General features: G+C 42.8%; 1 protein-coding gene across 2 annotated transcripts in view; it reads right to left on the bottom strand.

Moving 5' to 3' along the window:
* RAB31 (RAB31, member RAS oncogene family) overlaps nucleotides 1-20,125 on the bottom strand; it is a 120,610-nt gene that overhangs the window by 28,309 nt on the left and 72,176 nt on the right. For both annotated transcript variants that reach the window (XM_001489527.5, XM_023647464.2), the window contains exons 4-5: nucleotides 10,242-10,313; nucleotides 9,080-9,186 (exon numbers count right to left, since the gene is read on the bottom strand). In XM_001489527.5, coding sequence (XP_001489577.2) covers nucleotides 9,080-9,186; nucleotides 10,242-10,313 — 179 coding nt within the window. The remainder of the gene's footprint in view (nucleotides 1-9,079; nucleotides 9,187-10,241; nucleotides 10,314-20,125) is intronic.

The following is a 20,125-nucleotide window of genomic DNA, read 5'->3' as shown; positions in this document are numbered from 1 at the left end:
CAATTGAGAGATATTCTCCAAAACAGCTGACTAGTACTCCTTAAAATTGTCAAAGTCATCAAAAACAAAGGAAGTCTAAGAAACTGTCACAGTCCAGAGGAGCCTAAAGAAACATGACAACTAAATCTAATATGATATTCTGGATGGGATCCTAGAATAAAAGAAGGATATTAGGGAAAAACTAATGAAATCTGAGTGAAGTATTAGTTCCCTAGTTGTGACAAATGTACCATAATCATGTAAGATATTAACAACAGGGGAAACTGGATGGGGGGTACATGGGAACTCTCTGTACTACCTTTGTACTTTTCTGTAAATATAAATCTATTCTAAAAAAAGTTTACTTAAATATTGTTTTAAATCAGGCATAAAAATAACCACCCCCCAACACACACATCTTCACCCCATGCAGATAATGGGCCTGAACACTCCCCTAATCCCCACCAGACCACAACACACACACATCCACACCCACAGCATACACCCTCATGGAGTCTTCTTTCTGGGGCCAACAAATACGGGTTAAAGGGATTCCAGACCATGGCGTAAGTCCAGACCATTTATCAAGACTAATGCTAAAGCTGTAATAATTAAGGTCAGTGTGGTACTGGTATAAGGATGACTAAGTAGGGCAATGGGGCAAAACGGAGAGCCTAGAAACAGACCCACGCACACAGGACACGTGACATATGACCGAGCGGGTGCTGCACATGGGTGGGTAAAGAGCAGACTTTACAACCAACGAGATGACTGCATATTTAAAATCAATTCCAAGTGATTTAAAGACAGATAGGAAAACAAAACCGTCAAGTTTTTACAAGATAATCAACATAGGGAAATATCTTCATGGTCTTGGGGGTATGAAAAGAATCTTTAAATAAGATTTACTCTTCCACCCTCCCCCTCCACCAAAAAAAAAGCTAAAAGAAAAAACTGGTAAATTCTATTACATAGACTTCTTAGGACTTCTAATGCTGAAAAGACAATATAAAGAAAATGAAAAGATAAAACAAATTTGAAGAAGATTTCAACACATACATATGACAAAGGAATAGCATCAGATATATATTATTAAAAATCCTATGAATAAACAAGATTAAGGTAAACAACCCCTTAGAAAAAGCGGCAAAGACTTGAATAGGCTCTTTACATAAGAGGAAACTGGAATGGCGAATAAATACATAAGAAGATGCCGCCTTCATTGGTAACTGGGGAAATGCAAGCTGCAACTACTACCAATACCACTCCACACACTATTGTCTGACAGTACAAAGACTTGGCGAGGACGCAGGGCAACAGGAAGTCTCATGTACCACTGGTGTCCACTTTGGGACACCTTGGCTTTACCTAGTAAAACTGAGCATGCGCACAGCCTGTGACTCAGCAATTAAACGCTTATACACCTGAATCTAGACAAATGCCCACACATGGCACTACGAGATGTAGAAGAATGTTCAAGAAGCAATGTTCAGAATAACATCAAACCAGAAATAACTCAAATATCCATCAACAGCAGGATGGATAGGTAAACTGTATTACACTCATAAAATAGAACAGTAAACAGCAAGAAAATGTACAAACTACAGCTAACATTCCAGGATGAGTCTCCCAGGCATGTAAGTGCAAGAGACAAGTCATGATATAAGATATACAAGGGTATTCCATTTACATAAAGTCAAAAACAGGCAAACCTGAATTTATTGTTTAGAAATGCAAATGTGGGTAGTAAAGTATAAAGAAAACAAAGAAATGATTGTCACAAAAGTCAGAGTGGTGATTACTTCTGGGTGGAGAGAAGGGGATCCGACTGGGGAGGGAAGACTCACTCATAGTTACACACAGTTCATTTTGTTCTTTAAAATTCACATTATTCTTTAAAATATACATAAATGTCTTATAGATTATTCATTAAGAATACTTTATAATTAAAAAGAGAGAGAGAGATTCCAGATGCCCTTGCTTGGCTCTCTAGGGGGTTCAGTCTTCAGCTGCTTCCCTCCTGCTCCAGCAGTGGCATGGGGAGGCAGGCTCAGCCACCTGCACGGCACCAGAAGGTGGAGACACGGGGAGGCGCATCTCCGCACACATTTCAACAGCACAGACTCTACCTGCCTCCTCATCTCATGTGGAGAAAATGCTGTGTGCGTTTTAATGCTGGCCACGATATTTCCAGACCTTTTGACATTCATTGGTTTTTGTGCTTTTAGTATTTGGAATAAATGGGATTTTTTATTATCCAGCATCTCAAGTTCTTTTAGTTGGTTTGTATAATTTTAAAGAAACTCCTATACCCATTTTTGGCCCACTTTTAAGACTGGAATGAGTTTTGGAGTCACATGTAAGAAATGAGAGCAATTCATGTACTCAGTAGAAAATACTTATTTCCAAATATACTTTTAATCTGCTAAAGACCTCAACTTTATCCAAAAATTTGAAAGTGATGCCTGGTGATTTCTGACTTGGTTGGTGTGTATTCTGGGAAGCTGCAGAAGGCACTTGGGTTGCAAAGTCCAGTTTCTAGCTCTAGACTGTACAGGAAATTGCACAAACCCTCACTTGCTCAAGAATCCAGATGGCTCCACAGCCTACCTTGAGGTTGGCCAATAGGTTTCATCTCTTTAACTGGTGATGACTACATGAAGCACTGTGTTAAGAAGGAGCCTGAGGCCACAGCAGGCTCAGAGCCATGACTGATGGGCAACAGTGCCAAGGGTGTGAGACACGGGGAGCAGGAGGCAGGAGCCTTGGTGCTTGCCATCCTGGCCCCGCACATCAAGCCCGAACCCCTCTGCCTACTTTTAAGCTATTCATAAACCATGCCCTTGCCAGCCAACTGTCTTCCCGCACACCCCAGGGCAAATGGTCAGGTGATATTCTTGATTTCCCTTCCCCATTACACTTGTCAAACTCCCTCCCACCTCCACACCTTTGTCCATTACCTTTCCTTCCTGGAATTTCCTCCTCCCGACTCATCCTAAACAGCCCTACTTGTGCCACATTCATCCAGGAGCCTTTCCCTTCCCTGAGTGCCTTTGTTCTTTCTGCACCATAACGCTGGGAACTGTATTACCCACAGCCTTGGACCACTCACTAGATACTTCCTCTCACATGGACTACTACTCTTGGCTCCCCAAATAGAAGTAAGTAGCTCTGAGGAAGAGACTTTCTTCTCTTTTCTTGTACTTCCCATAGTGCTTTGCTGCAACAAAAGAACTACCAAAATTTATTTGCTAATCGGATGGCTGAAAACTGACAGGACAAATTTCCTTCCTCCTACCGCACCCTAGTTTCACTTCCGAAGAGCACCCCCAGATGTTCTTTTCTTGGTGTACAACCCCTACTCCAGGAAAAAATTTCTGACTACCACCAGCAGTGGCCCCACCAATCTCTCTCAGAGTTTCCCTTAGAGATACCAGAAGTGTTGATGTCAAATCTTAGAGACTACAATTCCATTCCTCAGAAGGGGCGAGAGGACTCCATAGTCCCTGATTATCAGCTGGGCTGTATTTATGGGGGATGGGAGGAACCTTGGGCAGAGAGGGACAGCAGTAGAAGAGCCACCCTCAAGTCATTACCCACCACCTCTGAGTAGAAGGCTGCCTCACTCTCAAAATCCCCTCGTTTCCACCATCACTGTTGTTGGCTGACTTCCCACTGCTACCACTTACAAGGTAAAATAAATTAGGCCTGAGGGGCTTTCTCCTATCAGCACTTCTACACGACCCCTCCCTCACCCTTTCTGATACCTTCACAGCCCTAAAGGTACCAGCGAGGGGTGGAACTCCGAGGAAAGCCAATAGGAGACCCCTGAGCTTGAAGAGCAGGTCAAGTCAGAATCTATTAGAGTAAGGCCAATGTCCAAATCATCAAGAAAGGCAGGAAGAGTTCATAATTTGGAGATGTCAAAGGGGATGTGTGTACAGAGTCAAGACTTCAAAATGAGGAAAAGAAGATCAAGCAAAAGAAATGTAGAAGTGAAACCTCCTATGAGGTTGGGGGTGGGGGAGTCATTTCTCCAAGAAATTACTCTATATAATGGCTACAGGTCAAGGCTTCCTTGAAGGCTGATGAGGGAATATGAAGGGGGTAATTCTGGCTGAAGGGTCAGGGGTAGGATAGGAGTCCTCCTCTAACCTTGACACCTGGAAGATCCTGCCCCCATTGCCAATTAAAGCAGATGGTTCCTGAAAAACCTGCAGCCCCTCTCATGAAAGCGCCAGAGCCAGGTGACCCTAATCCCTTGCCCAAGCCAAAGACAACCAAGTACAGGCTGGATACGAGGCAGTCCAGCCATCCAGGAGGTGAGTGAGTACAAGATGCTGGCCCAAGGGGAAGCCTGATATTAATTAGATGGAGACAAGCCAACCCAATCACATCTTTTCTTCTGATGACTATTGATGTGAGACGCAAAAGAGAGGGGGCAGAGAATGAACTGCTTCTGAAGAGATGACAAGATGATGGGTCAATGGTGCTACTTCCGGATCCTGAAAGATGAGCTGCTATTTCCCTTCTCCATGAAGTCTGAAGGGTGAGGTATAGGGCAGCCAGAGACCTGGACAGATGCCCAGCTGGGCTCCAGGACTTCCCCATTTTTCCCTATCATCAACTCCTACCACCTAAGACAATGCTTTTCCAAGTATGGCCCTTGGACCACTTGTAAAAAAAGTCACTTTAAAAAAACGCATAAATTCCCAGCCTGACCCTGACTATTGAATGAAAAAATCTCAGGAGCTGGTCCTGGAATCTGAATTTTTAACCACTGCCCTATGTGATTCTTATGTTCACGGAACTTTTAAAACTACTGAAGCAAGGTGACTTATTTTGTTTTTTCTTTTCAAAACCCGTTTGCCCCAATTCTTCAGCTGGGCCTAGGACGAGGCTTGTGGGCTTCCTAGACTTTTGGAGAAGAAGGTTACTTTTCCATCTAGACCCCTGGCCAAATCTGCTTCCTTCGAGCCACATGGAACTAGCCCCATGCCTCACGATACTTGATCAGAACCGGGTGACCTGCCCCTCTCAGCACTTGTGTCCGCTTCTCCTGCCACCTGGGTTGCAAACTGCATGACGCACTCTCCACTCTGAGCTGTCTATGCTTTCAAGTCAGTTGTGACCTCAGCCCTGCACCATCAGTGCAGTCAAGGTTTTCTCATTTTCTTTCAACACTGTATGTCCCTAAAATGTCCCCAACTTTTCATCCGTGTCCCAGCATCAGCAGAAGGAGAAGGGGATAGCCCAGTCTCCCAGCCCCCGCCCCGGGAACCACACACTCTCTGTTTCCAGATCTTCTCTTTAAGGCACGTCTTTACTGGGGAGGAAGATGAGAGGCAGGAAAGAAAGGAAGTGACACCTGATGAGCACCCACTGTGTGCGAGCCTGGGACTGTCTTCTCACATACAGTGCCACCCACTGTAGCTTGCTTCCATGCCCCAGATTCAAAGAGACTACACATTACTCCAATTTCACAAAAATTTGAGCACAAGAGATTTTGTTTAGAATTCTTCAAGATATTCAAGAAAATCTCTCACAAAGATCAGGAGCCTAAAAAAATCCAAACCAGAAGTCTGGAATTTACCTGAGCAGATACCTATGAATGCCTGTCACTGTGGGTAGTGTGGTCAGACCTTTATACCATCTCCTGGAACATGTATGCACATGAAACACACTGACCCAATGAGCCTGTATCTCCTCTGCGAAGCACTTCTGCACACAAATGCCTCCAGTGGGCGGAGTCAGGCTCAGAGAGTTAACCCCATAAATTCCAGGACACTATCAAAATACGCCAAGTATAGCTCCTCTTAAGAATTTACAAGCTTACACAATCAAAGTCTGTTAGATGAGACTGCTGCCACCTACACACACACACACACACACACATGCATACACACACACACATGCACAGGCATGCGCCAAATCTACATATTATCCTTCTCCAACCCCCAATGAAAAATAAAATATAGTCTTTTGGCAATTACAGAAGAGCAAAGTGTTTTAGGACTAGAATAAAAGACGGTCAAGCTCTAAATAAGGTCTGGTGTGTCAAGATTTGGCTAACTCCCCAGAAAAATCACACCATCAGGCAGAATCTGGAGCAGCCAGATTGGTTGACCAAGAACCTGATTCCACTGCCATGGAAAGGTAGCAAGAGCAGATGCCCACTAGGTTCGCAGGCCCTATCATTTACCCGACTATTCCTGTCTCTCAGGAAACAGTTTACACTCTGGGCAAGGACCAATACCCACTTTCCTAAGCAGGAGTTTTTAATATGCTTGTCCTGCTTTTTGTTTGTGTCAGGCATGCGGAGAATGGTTAAATTCATCACTTGGCCCAGTGTGTTTACGAAACTTTAGTTAATCATACATAACACATATAACATGCACATATACCACTGTTCTAATATTTATTTCTTATTTTTATCTAATTCAACTTTTTGTTAATTGAAATTTTTATTGAGATAATTATAGATTCACATGCAATCACACCAAGGGATTCCTTGTGTACTTTGCCCAGTTTCCCCAAATGGCAACATTTTGCAAAATTACAGTATAATGTCCCAGACAGGACACTGACATTGAGACACTCTATCCCAATCAGATATCCCTGGCTTTACTGGTATTTGTGTGTGTGTGTGTGCACGTGTGTGTGCAGTTCCACATAATTGTATCAGCGGTGTAGGTTTGAGTGTCTGCCCCTACAGAGAAGACACTGGATAGTTCCAACATCACTAGGATCCTCGTGTTGCCCCCTTATGTCCATGCCCACTTTCCTCCCCATTGCCTGCTCACATCACCCCTGAGCATAAGCCCTGGCCACCACTAGTCTGTCCTCTACTTCTAAATTGGTTTCATTTCAAAAGTGTTACGTAAGTGGAATCGTACACTATGGAACCCCTGGGACTGGCCTTATTCACCCAGGATCTTTCCCCTGGAGGCTCGTCCAGGCTGCATGCATCCATGGTCTGCGTCTCTTTACTGCTGAGTAGTATCCCATGTATGGATGCACCACAGTTTGCTTAGTCGTTCACCTGTTGAAGGACGTCTGGGCTGATTCCAGCTCGGGGCTATTACAAATAGAGTCTCTCTGAATATTCATGTGCAGGTTTTGTGTGAACGTTAAGTTTTCATTTCTCTCGAACAAATGCCCAAGAGTGTGATTGCTGTGTATATGGTAATTGCACATTTACTTTCAAAAGAAACTGCCAAACTCTTTTCCAGAGTGACTGTACCATTTTACATTCACACCAGTGACGTGTGAGTGATCCAGTCTTTCCACATACGTGCCAGCATTGGGTGTCATTGCTCTCTTATTCTAGCCATTCTGATAGGTTGGATAATGATGTTGGACACCTTTTCACGCCTTTGCTCACCTTCTTCATATTCTCTCATGTGAAATGTATTTTTCCCATTTTCAAATCAGATTTTTTTTAACCATTAAGTTTTGAGAGTTCTTTAGATAGCCTTTATATTATATCCACACATACATGCCAGTCCTTTGTCGGATATGTGGTTTGCAAAGTCTGTAGCTTGACTTTCACCTGCTTCACACGGGCTTTCACAGAGCAAATGTTTTTGATTTTGAAGAGGCCCAGTTTATCAACTTTTCCTTATATGGCTCATGTTTTGCCGTCAAGCTGTAAGAACTCTTGGCTTAGCCCCAGATCCTCAAGAGTTTCTCTTAGGAGTTTTTCTAAAAGTTCCATAGTTTTGCATTTTACATTAAAGTCTATGATTCACTTTAGAGTAATCTTTGTATAAGGTGTGAGGTTTAGGTGGATTTTTTAAATTTTCCTATGGACGGTTGGTGGCTCCAGCACGACTTGTTGAAAAGGCTGTCCTTCGCCCACTGAACTGCTTTTGCATCTTTGTCAAAAATCAGTGGAGCCTATTTGTGGGGATTTATTTCTGGGTTCTCTATTCTGTTTCATCAAGGCTTAGTTCCACTTAAAGTCGCACCTTTACCACAATTCAATGGTGTCAAATGATAGCACCTTCTCTCAACAAAGGCGGTCTCTTCCCACCCTCTTCCAATGACTAAAATTAAAGCCACTCTGCTGGGAATTCTAGATGAGTAAGCTGTTTTAGGATTACAATAAAGAGAAAGAGATCTGGACTAAATCTGGGGAGTTAAAGATTTGTCCAGCCCCCAGAAAAACAAACGATTAAGCGGTGTTTATGGCTGTTGTTATAAACCAACCTGATGCAACGTGATATAAAGCTTTCAAAATCCCCAAGAAACAGCAATTTGTCAAAGGCCATGTTAAGAGCTTTTGGAAGATCTATCTTCACCGTTCATTAAACTCTGGTTCAATCATATTTGGATTAGCAAAACCTGAAGCATGATGTCATTGTCTTTATGAAAATCAGCTACTGGAATTGCTGAGAATTAAATTAAACAGGAGAATGGAGACAATGCAAATTCACTATTTCCTTTTTTATACCATTTTTATTTAGTAAAAATAGCTAGCTTCTCAGGCTAGATAAAGCTATCATGAAATCTGCAGTCTCCGTGGACTGGGTCCGTACGAACATGTCTCCGGGTAAAGGAAGTTAAACAATTCGGTGTCTCTGGAGAAAGCCAGAGTGATCACGTAGAACACATCCTATTCAGATCTTAGAATGAAACACTGAGATTACACAGCCTTGACTCCATCCTTAAGTTAAAGTCTAGAACTAAAACAAGCAGGGACGCAATGGAAAATGTTAAGAATCCTAACTCTCCTTACCATATGAAAGTGTTACTAAAATGGTGATAGTAACAATAAAAATAACAGAAAAGGTAACAAAGATAACAAAACCATTTAGTCCAAAGACATCTAGAGTCAGGGATGTAACTGTCCTCTGAACAGGAGATTTGATTTTAATATTCATTACTAGCTGGTCCATCCAATTTGTGTTTCTCTATTATTTTCCCCTTAATTCTACTCTGGTTGAATAAATACCACCTTGACCACCACAACTGAATGACCAGGATTAAATTATTACACTGAGAACAAACTTAACAAAACAGGCATGACAGCTTTTTACACACAGACTGTCAGGGGTGGAGGCTATTAACAGAAAAAAATGTTTTAAACGCATCTTACCTAATATCTGAGAGATCACACTTGTTTCCAGCAATAGCCATTACAATGTTTTCTGGGCCATGTTCTTTCAGTTCTTTTACCCATTTCTTCAAGGTATAAAATGAATCCTAAACCAAAAGTGTAAATCAATCTTGGGAAAGACCCATCAACATAATATTTCAACCAAGTAGATATACAAACCCATGGTAATTTAATGACGAAAAATATTTTCAAGAGACTCACATAGATTAACATACTACCCCTGTCTTGGCACAAAATTTAATGTTAGCCAAGTTATACTTAAACAGCCTGTAAAAGTTTCCTTTTCTAAAATCGAAACGATGAAGTTAAGATAAACATATTAGTAATTGTCTCCTATAAGTAATATTAATTTTAAATTATAGCCTTGGCTCAACATGAATAAGGACTGTTGTAGGACTAAAATAATGTTCATACTTACTTCAGGAAAGAAAAAGAAACAAATACATATACACACACACGCATACACACACACTTTAGAGTCCTGTTTTCCCATCTGCCCTTCACTCACAACCATCCTCCAGGAAACGAGCCGAGGGAGACCCCACATTCAGGTAGGAGTGGTCAGGAACCCAGGGATGGCCACAGCAATGGGTCATTAAACTAAAGGTCCTGAGCACTGAGTCAGCACTGCAGGAGTGGGAAAAAATGCCAGCAAACCACTACAGTTATCGTTGACGGATATCCTAGATCCTCAACGTGATAACCAAAAAGATATTTATATCATATGCACATGACGCATACATAAACATTATTCTTGGCATTTTAAGTAATATGATTGAAACACTAATAGAAAATAAGTATTCCACAATTACAAAACATGCAGAACTTAAAAATAATTTTCCTTTTCCTAAAAAGCTGACATTCTGGAGAACAGCACTAGCAGGTATGACCTTGCCTCTACAAACAGGCAATTTTAAAAATGAATTCTCACTGTTGTTTATTTAATTTGGCAGATAAATTTGAAATGCTGCTACATACAGGTGAGATAAACTCAATCTGTGGTGTTCATGACCCCCAGTCACCATGGTGTGAAATCTCATGCCAGGTACTGGCAAGACGCAAGCAGGCAAGTCTCTGCTTTGGTCTTTCGAGGACAAAGAATCACCATAGATGGCATCTGAGTTCAAAGGGGCGCTCTTACCTGTTTGGTGATGTCGTACACTATGACAGCTGCAGCAGACCCACGGTAGTACATGGGGGCCAGGGAATGAAACTGCAGAGGAACAATGAAGAGCTTTAGGCCAAAGGGGACACATTTTATGCAATCCTAAATTAAATATAAAATTACTATCCTACACCACCCCTATAGGATCCTGAATCTCCCCAGGGCTCATAATAGATAATAAATACTCCTCCTTGACGGCACATGCGCTAGTGGTTTATAGACCATGAAATTCACTGTTGGGCAAAGGCCAAAAATAAATTTTATTTCAAATCTTGCTATCCTACGAATTTTCTTTTCTCTACTGCTCACTTATTTAATATGATTGACCCAGGGCAATCCCATTAGCATTACACAGTGGTAAGAAAAAAGATGTTTGCCAAGAGGAGAAAAAGGGGAGACTGGCACAGATCCCAAGCCCCTTGCGGAGCCGTTCATGAGAAACACAGTGGTGACGGCCCTGGGCAGCCCGCCCTCGGTCAGGATGGCTGCCCAGCTCAAACGCACAGCAAATGGTGAGACAGGTGAACTTCATTCCAAATGTGAACAAAGCAAGTCTCACCGCTCGATGGAATATCCACCCCTACGCAGCATAGACGGCTATGCTGAGGACAGACAGTTATTGTGGGGATACACGCAGACTTCATGTATGTTTTGAAGAATAAGTCTTTGAATGTATTTAAATATCGTTGAATATATTTGAAGAATATTTTGTGGAGGGATTTTGAAAGTCAGTAAGAAAAAGCTCAATAGAAAAGAGGACAAAGGATATAACATAGATAAATCACAGAGGAAGAGATAGAAATATCCAATAAATTCAAAACATGTTCAATTACAGTAAAAGAAATGAAAATAAAAGCAATGATGAGGCTTGTGTTCATTTATTAAGTATTGAAAAGATTTATCACATCCATTTTTGGTGTGTATTTGGGAAGGGTGGCACTCTCATATCCTACACAGGAATGTATTTTAAGACTTTCTTATAAAAAGATGTTCAATATGACCAGTCATCAGGGAAATGCAAATCGAAACCACAATGAGATATCACTTCACACCTGTTAGGATGACTGTTATCAAAAAAGTGTTGGTGAAGACATAGAGAAAAGGGAACCCTTGTATACTGCTGGTGGGAATGTAATTGGTACAGTCACTGAGAAAACAGTATGGAGGCTCCTCAAAAAACCAAAAACAGAACGCCCACATGATCCAGCAATTCCCCTTTTAGGCATATACCCAAAGGAAATGAAATCAGTACCGTGAAGAGACATCTGCACTCTCATGTTCACTGCAGCATTATTCATAACGGACAAGATATGGAAACAACCTAAGTGTGCGGTGATGATTGAAGGGATAAAGAAAATATGGTGCATACGTAAACAATAGAATATTATCCAGCTTTAAAAAAAGAAAAGGAGATCCTGCCATTTGCAACAACATGGATGAACCTGAGGAACACTATGCTAAGTGAAGTAAACCAGACACAGAAAGAAAACAACTGCATGATCTGACTGGCACGTGGAATCTGAAAATGTGGAATACATGGAAGCAGACAGTAGAACAGTGGGTGCTGGGGGTGGAGGGAACTGGGGAGAGGTTGGTCAAAGGGACAAGGCTGCAGTTACGTGGGATGAACAAGTTCTAGAGGTCTAACGTGCGGCGTGATGACCATGGTTAATAACACTGTATTGAATCTGGAAACTTGCCAAGAAAGTAGATTTCAGGTGTTCTTATCATAAAAGAAAAGGTAACTGTGAGAAGATATACTAATTAGCTTGACTGCAGTAACATTTCACTATGTATATATACATCAAATCATCATGTTGCACACCTTAAATCAGTATATATAATTTTTATTTAATAAAAGAGAAATCTTCTTTCAAAGCCACTGTTCATAATATCTACCAAAAGTTGAAATGTGCACATTTTTGACCCAGCAATTCCACTTATAGGAACATATACTAGAGTGATCTTCACACACGCAAACATACTCATCCCTATGCTGTGTATGGGAGCAAATATTTGAAAACAGCATCAAGGTTCAGCATAGAGAATTCATTAATGGTGTATTCATATAATGGAATATTCTGAAACCATTAAAATGATAGTGAGGACTTTATAGGAAAAGATATCCTTGACATACTGTTAAAATTAGTGTCAAAGCAGCATATGTATCATAACATAATTTCAGGTAAAATGTATGTGGGTGTATGCCTGTGTGTATAGTTATTCTGTTTCTCCAAATGTTAATGGTGGGATTTCTAGGGATTTGTACATTTTCATTATAAGAATCTGTATAGTATAAATTTGTACAATGATTTTTTTCAATAAAATGGTTTTTAAGTTAAAAAAAAAGGGCACCATTTTTATTGGGGAGTGGAGGAAGGAGCAAGGAGGGAAGGAAGGATGGATTCTGAAGGTTTCCCAGCAAACAACAAAACCATCACTCATTCATTTTTATTTCCCACGCAATACTTATCATTGAACAAATACTTGCCAAACTGAAATGATCCTATCTGGAAATTTGGGGCTCATCGGGCCCCCTGTTTCCTTCAGTGCACTGAAGAATGCTAGCACAGCACTTACAAGTGTATGGAGGGAGGCAGGCCACCCCCCCAACTCCACGCCCTGGCGCACTCTCCAGCTTGAAGGGAAACTGCCCTGGTACCTCTGTGGTTTTCAGTAAAAGGAGTAGGTTGGATGGAGCCCAGGATGAACCCAGGAGTTCCCAGCTGAAGGGCTGTGGCCACGCGCCAGGACTCACTGGAGGACAGTGGGCCATTTGCCACGCGTGCCTTTCCATATTCACTGACTGCCAACGCTGTGTAATCGTTAGGCATCAATAAATCCATTTTTAATCCATCCCTTGGCAATCCATTCCACACATAGAAAATAAAATCAGAATTCCTGCCCAAAGGGAGGAAGAAGCAATGTATTTTTTTGAAATATTCCTGCTTTACTAAGGGTAAGGAATGAATATAAAGCGTCCTTTTAGCCCAATTATATAAAATGCCCATTTTTTCAAAATAGCCTTCATATAAAAAAGGTCCACTTAAATACACCAAGTAGGTACAAAATTTATATCTCAAAAAATCAAGGTACCTGTGGACTCAAGCACAAACAGGAGCAAACTGTGGACACCTTCTAAGACAGAGGTCACTTTCTGCTGTACCACGACGAGCAGAACCTAAAACGGTCCCTGGTGTGCAGGTCTCACGCATTATTGAACAGGTCTTTGTATAGGATGCATTCCTTGTTCTTTCTTTCCTCCAAACAGAATCATTTTGAAATAAATCTGTTGGTGAAGCCACTTAAATGACTTTACTGCCAGGGACTTGGGGCTTTAATGAGTTAAAAGTTCACATCTGGGTTCCAAACCCAATAATGCATTGACGAAAGGATAATATTTGTGAAGGACAAAAAGAGAAATCACTTCTAGCCTATGTGTACACTTCTCCCCACACAAATATAAAACAAAAGCACCACAACTGGCCTCCACACTCAGCACGACATAATTCAATTTCCATAGAGTCAGAATTAAGACTGATGAAACACTCACATAAAAGATTCTTCTGGGAAGAGTTCACAATCACAGGAGGTTCATACAACTTTTTTTTTTAAATCTTACTTTGAAAGGTTATTTGAAGATTAGCACAAAAGATGCCAATTCAAAATCACTTCTTCCCTAACTATCCAGCAAAATCCCTAAAATACCAAGTTAAAGTGTTTAGATAACTCTCAGGTGGCATTTCCTCATTTAAAAGAAGCACAGGGAATTGTGAAAAGCCCATCTGTCCCCTCAGAAGAAATGGCTGTGTACGTCCTTAGCGTGTGTCTCCTTGTCTTTTAATTGCTGGATGTCTACAGGAGAAGAGGGAATGGAGTGTCTTCTTCAAGCTTCTTAGGCTTCTCAGCTTGCACAGAGGGCTGCTAACCCTGCCCCCACTTCCCTCAGCTGGCAGACGGATAAGTGGACATAACCTTTCTGGAAAGCAACTGGACAATATACTTTGAGAGTCTTGAATGTTCATATGCTTTGACTTAACAATTCCACTTCTGAGGGGAATAATCAGAGATGGTCACAAAGTAACCAGAATTCATTCTAGAATTATCAGCTGCTTGTTAGTGCTGTCAAGTTGATTCTGACTCCTAGCAACCCTGTGTACAGCAGAGCGGAGCCTGCCCGGTCCTTCCGTGCCGTCCTCTCGCCTTTCTGCACTGTATCAGACAACGTTCTGCTGCTATTCATAGGGTTGTCATGGCCAATATTTTCGGAAGTGAGTGGCCAGGTCCCTACTTCCTAGCCTGTCTTAGCGTGGAAGCTCCGCCAAAACCTGTCCACCAGGGGTGACTTGCTGGTATTTGAAATACTGGTGGCACGGCTTTCAGCATCACAGCAGCATGCAGCCACCAGAGTATGACAACCGACAGACGGGGGTGTGGGGCCCTGACCAGAAAACAAACCTGGGCTGTGGCAGTGAGAGTGCTGAATCTTAACCACTAGACCACCAGGGCTGGCAGAATTATCAGTAATGCTGAAAAATTGGAACCAATCTCAATGTCTAACCATGGGGGTCTGGAAATGTAAATTTGGCTTACCCATGCAATGGACTATTGAGCGGCAATTAAACTCATTTCTGAAAACCATGAAATGGCCCATGAGGCGAGATGGCACAGTTTGGTATTTCCCAAGGTCTTCTGCAGAACCCTGGGCCCTTGAGGTGATTTTTGGAAAAAAGGTTTCTTGGCCAAATAAGTTTGAGAAACACCACATGTAATAATGCTCCCCTGGAGGTTTACAAAGTATTATTAGTACATTAAATGCTCTGACAATTAGTAAAGAAACCTATTTATTTAGGTTTTAATTAGGAATTCTCAACTTACTTTTTGCCTTTTTTCAAGTAGCATTAATAACGTCTGGGCACCCTCAGGGGCATAGTATCAAGAGGGAGCCTGGAGCCCTGTGCCTGTTTGCATGCTGGCTCTTAAATTGTGTAAAATGGGGTGGCGGTGGGGGTGGGATCGGGGGTTCTCCCAGCTCCGCGAGGATGCTCATGGCCAAGGTAAGGCAGGCTCTGGCTGGACACCCCTCCCTTGCCCTGCTCTTGACTTCTGAGTGCCTTACCCACAACACAAACCTCCCTTCTTCCCATTCCACACCATCCTGTGTGTCACACAACTCAGCACACAATGGAAAATATTATTCCAGGAAATCTCCTAATGCTTCAGACCACCCAGTGTGCTTCAGGCAAAATTCCTTAAATGCAGGTTTGCGGCATCATAAATTCCATAGCAGCAAAACTCTGCATGTCCAGAATGAGCAGTGGTGAAAAATACATGAAGTTTCCAAACAAGGACAGGCTCCAGCTGAGCTCTGCCCTGCCAGATGAGTTAGCCCGGCCAGAATGCTCTGGCATCGCCGCCCGGAACTTGCAGGGATCAGCTATGGATGATGATTTTCAGAGGACGCTCTGTCCCTGGTGAGTCGCTTCGACGCAGCCCGAGAGCCAACGGAGGCCTGTGCCCAGAGCTCAGGTCTGTCTCAGGTGCCAGCGCACAACCCAGAATCTCACCTCCCCAGGACCACCTCGGGCACCACAGTCAAGGGCAGAAGCCAAAACACACCCAGGGGGCCATTAGGATTCAAACAAAGAGGCAAGTCTAGAGGAAAATTCCTGACATTCCAACATTCTCAGCTGGCAAGTGTTGAATGGAAAAACCATTACTGAATGTTCTTTCTGTGCCATTCAGAAGAACGTTTCTGATTTTTACGTAGACCCTCTCTCCACACAAAAGCAGAGGGCCTGTCTGATATGTCTACTCAGACAGGCTAAAACCCAACAGTATGCAAAGCTGAGGAGAAAAACGGCTAGGAGACTATATACCAAACTATGAACAATGACTCTTCTGAATAATGCTATTATAGGCAGACCACCACTTGTTTTAATACTTCTGAGTTATTTTTTAGAAAATTTTAACAGAGGGGCTGGCCCCGTGGCGGAGTGGTTAAGTTCGCGCGCTCCGCTGCAGGCGGCCCAGTGTTTCGTTGGTTCGAATCCTGGGCGCGGACATGGCACTGCTCATCAGACCACGCTGAGGCAGCGTCCCACATGCCACAACTAGAAGAACCCACAACGAAGAATACACAACTATGTACCGGGGGGCTTTGGGGAGAAAAAGGAAAAAATAAAATCTTAAAAAAAAAAAAATTTTAACAGAATATACTACTTTTGCAATGAGAGGGAATCCTTTTTCCTTTCCTTGCCTTTTTTTCTTTCAACGCGCTAATTAACATCGAAGAGCTTCCTCAGCAAGGGAATCTCCTCCAAGTCCACCACTACGGCCCCCTCGTCCCTAAATCACCGGCGTTTCTCGTCGCCCGCAGCCACGGCTCGTGCGTCCGGAGGCCGCGCCTCCCCCTCCCTCCGCGCTGCGCAGGCTGCCTTGCTCCCCGCCGCCCTTAGCCCTTCTGCTCGGGCGAAGTCCCGCCTCGGAGGCACGTGCCCTGCAGGACGGGCGGCGGGCAGACCTCGCCGCGGTGGCAGCCGCCGCAGCACCAGCGCGCCCTGGCCGAGCCCGCGGGGCCGCCGCCGGGCCGGGAGGGACTCGGTCCGCGCCTGTCCCCGCGCCAAGGCGCCCGGGCGCGGAGCCGCTGTGCGCCCTGCTTTCCTGAGCCGAGGTCACCTTTCCCTGACTGGCTGTCCGGAAGCTTCCACTACAGCATTAGATATGGCAGTGGCCTCCACGCTGGCCACACAGCGGCCAGAGGGATCCTGTTTTGGGGTGTTTTTGTCCATCTTTTATTAAAAATTCCCTGCCTACTTTTTCCTGTTTAATCAACAAATCTTCCACCCTTCTTGTTTGCACAACCCAGTCATTTGGAGTTACTTTGTCTCTCTTTATACACATTTCCCTAAAGGCATTCCAAGGGTATTTACATAAGCACAGCTTTTAAAGATTAACAAATAACACTCAGGGAATGTCATATTTAAAACTTTTTAAATTCCAGGTAAGTGCAAATATTACTGCAGAGCACAGGTATTTCAAGTTATGAGGAATACCTGATGGCGATGTAAGATCGTGTTATCTATGCGTGCAGATCCACACCTGCACACGTCTACGGCTATTTCAGGATCAAGTCTCATAAGCGAAAGTGCTGGGCCACAGGGTTACGTATCATAAGGAGCTGGGGCAAACTTGGCCCCAAGAAAAGATGAATTAATTTATAACCCTACCAACAGTGTGTAAGAGCTTGTTTCCTCACACTTTGCTAACCTTACGTATTACAAATAAACACATTCTTTGACCCCTTTGTTAGGTAACAGATGTTACCTCCTTATTTTTTTAATGTACAAATCACATATCTTTATCGGTTTCTTATAGTACTTTTTGCCATTTTTTAAATTTGTTTTTCTCTTATTGATTTCTAAGAACTTTTTGTATATTAAGAATATTAAGCATTTACTTGTCATTTATGTTTAAAACATTTTCTCCAGTTTTAACATGGCTTTGTTAAAAGAAACATATTTTAAAAATATCTATGTGATAAATATATCAATATTTTCCTTAATATTTTTTTGCCTAGATGTGTTGATGTCATACCTAGACAGTCCTTATCTAAGTTAAATTTGTATAAATGTCCCCTATAATTTCTTATAAAACATTTTGTTTATTTCCTTATACATCATCTATCAACCTGTAATGTGTTCTAGGGTATGTCTTGGGGGTAGTGACCCAGCTTTTTTCCCTCCCTACTCCATTTATTAGATAAATTGTCCTCCCTGCCCTGATCTAAAGCACTACCTTACCCCACACTGAGTGCTTAGGCATGCTGGTACCTGGCCTGTCTTTGGACACACTTTCTTGTTCCCACTGTTTGGTTTGATTCTATGCCTCTACACTGTTTTGATCATTGCAGATTTTTACACATTTTATATATTATATTCAGTTTTTTTTAACTGAGGTATAATCAACATAATATATTAATTTCAGAGGTATACACACAGTGGCCAGAGGCAACATGTGGGTTTTTCTTTTTTCTTTCTTTCATTTTTTTTTTGGATGAGGAATATTGGCCCTGAGCTAACATCTGTGCTAGTCTCCCTCCATTTTGTATGTGAGACACTGCCACAGCATGGCTTGATGAGCAGTGTTTAGGTCCATGCCCAGGATCCAAACCTGCAAACCCCAGGCCTCCAAAGCGGAGCATGCAAACTTAACCACTATGCCACTGGGCCAGCCCTGGGATCTTGTTTTTAACTGCAGGATTGTGATATTTACTTACATATAGCATTGAATCTATTCTTCACTTTTCATGGTGTAAATTTTCAAACATATACACAAGAAGAGAGCACGGTATAATGAACATCCATGTTCTCATCCTCTAGCCTCAAGATCATCACTGCACACGGCCCCCTGGCTTGTTTCTACCCTCTCCTCACTTCCACCCCACCACTAGAGTCTTATGAAGCAAACACTTGATGTCATATCATGACAGGTACTGTTCTAAGCAATGGAGCTGGTAGGTGGAATACTAGCCCTCAGATATGTCCACATCTGAATTCCTGGGACCTGTGAATATGTTATGGCACATGGCAAGGGGGAGTGAAGTTGGAGATGGAATTAAGGTTGCTAACCAGCTGAGCGTGAGATAGGGAGATTAGCCTGGATTGTCCAGGTGGGCCCAATGTCATTGCAGGGTCCTTACAAGTGGAGGGGGGATGCTGGAGAGCTTTGAAGATGCAGGAAGGAGCCACAAACCATGCCGGTGGTCTCTGAAGAAGGCAACATACGGGTTCTTCCCTCCAGCCTCCGGGAAGGAAGGCAGCCACCTGTGCTTGGTCTTGGCCCGGGGAGGCCCATTTCAGACTTCTGACCTGCAGAGCTGTGAGAGTGAATTTGTGTTGCTTTAAGCCACTGAATGTGTGCTAATCTGTCACAGCAGCTGTAGGAAACAGAGAGAAGGGGAAGAAGACAAACAAGAGCCCTGCCCTAAGCAGTCCCCTTATCCGAGGGATCCAATGCAAGACCCCCAGTGGACGCCTGAAACCACGGCAGTACCCAACCCTACATACACGTTTTTTCCTCTACATACATACTTATGATGGTTTAATTCATCAATTAGGCACAGTAAGAGATTAACAACAATAACTAACAATAAAATGGAACAATTGTTACAATATATTGTAAGAAAAGTTACCATAGATCTTAGCAACCTCAGCATACAACTTTTTTCCTTTCCTTATTGAGAATTTTCACCTTTTCACTTAAAGGAAGCGCTTTTCGGCTTCTCTTTGGCATATCCGAATTGCCAGCATTGCTAGTCTTGCGCTTTGGGGCCTTTATTAAGTAAAATAAGGGTGACTTGAATACAAGCACTGCGATACTGCATAGTTGATCTGATAACCAAGACGACCATTAAGTGACTAATGGGCGGTGGTGGACACAGTGTGGACCCGCTGGACAAAGGGATGAGTCATGTCCCAGGCAGGACGGAGCAGGACAGCAAGAAATTTCATCGTGCTCCTCAGAATCTCACGCAATTTAAAACTTATGAATTGTTTGTTTCTGGAATTTTCCATTTAACATCTTCACACCGTGGCTAACTGTGGGAAACTGAAACAGTGGAAAGCAAAACCGTGGATAAGGGGGCTACTGTACATTTTTCTTGGCTTGAAGGGTGGAGTTAGGCAGCCTTCAAAAGGGCTGCTCTGGATATAAATGTCTCCAAACAGCGAGGTCTGCATTCCGAAGACCCTCCAGCTGTCCCCCTTTGGACATGTCCTTCAGTGCCTCAGGAGCACGCTTTTCTGTTATTAACCAAAGTCCGTGTGCCCAATTTCCTTGTCAAGAATGACATTCATATG

This window comes from Equus caballus, chromosome 8 (assembly GCF_041296265.1).
Source record: "Equus caballus isolate H_3958 breed thoroughbred chromosome 8, TB-T2T, whole genome shotgun sequence".
NCBI lineage: Eukaryota > Metazoa > Chordata > Mammalia > Perissodactyla > Equidae > Equus > Equus caballus.
The sequence above is the reverse complement of the archived record's forward strand: the minus strand, read 5'-3'. Positions and strand labels throughout refer to the sequence as shown.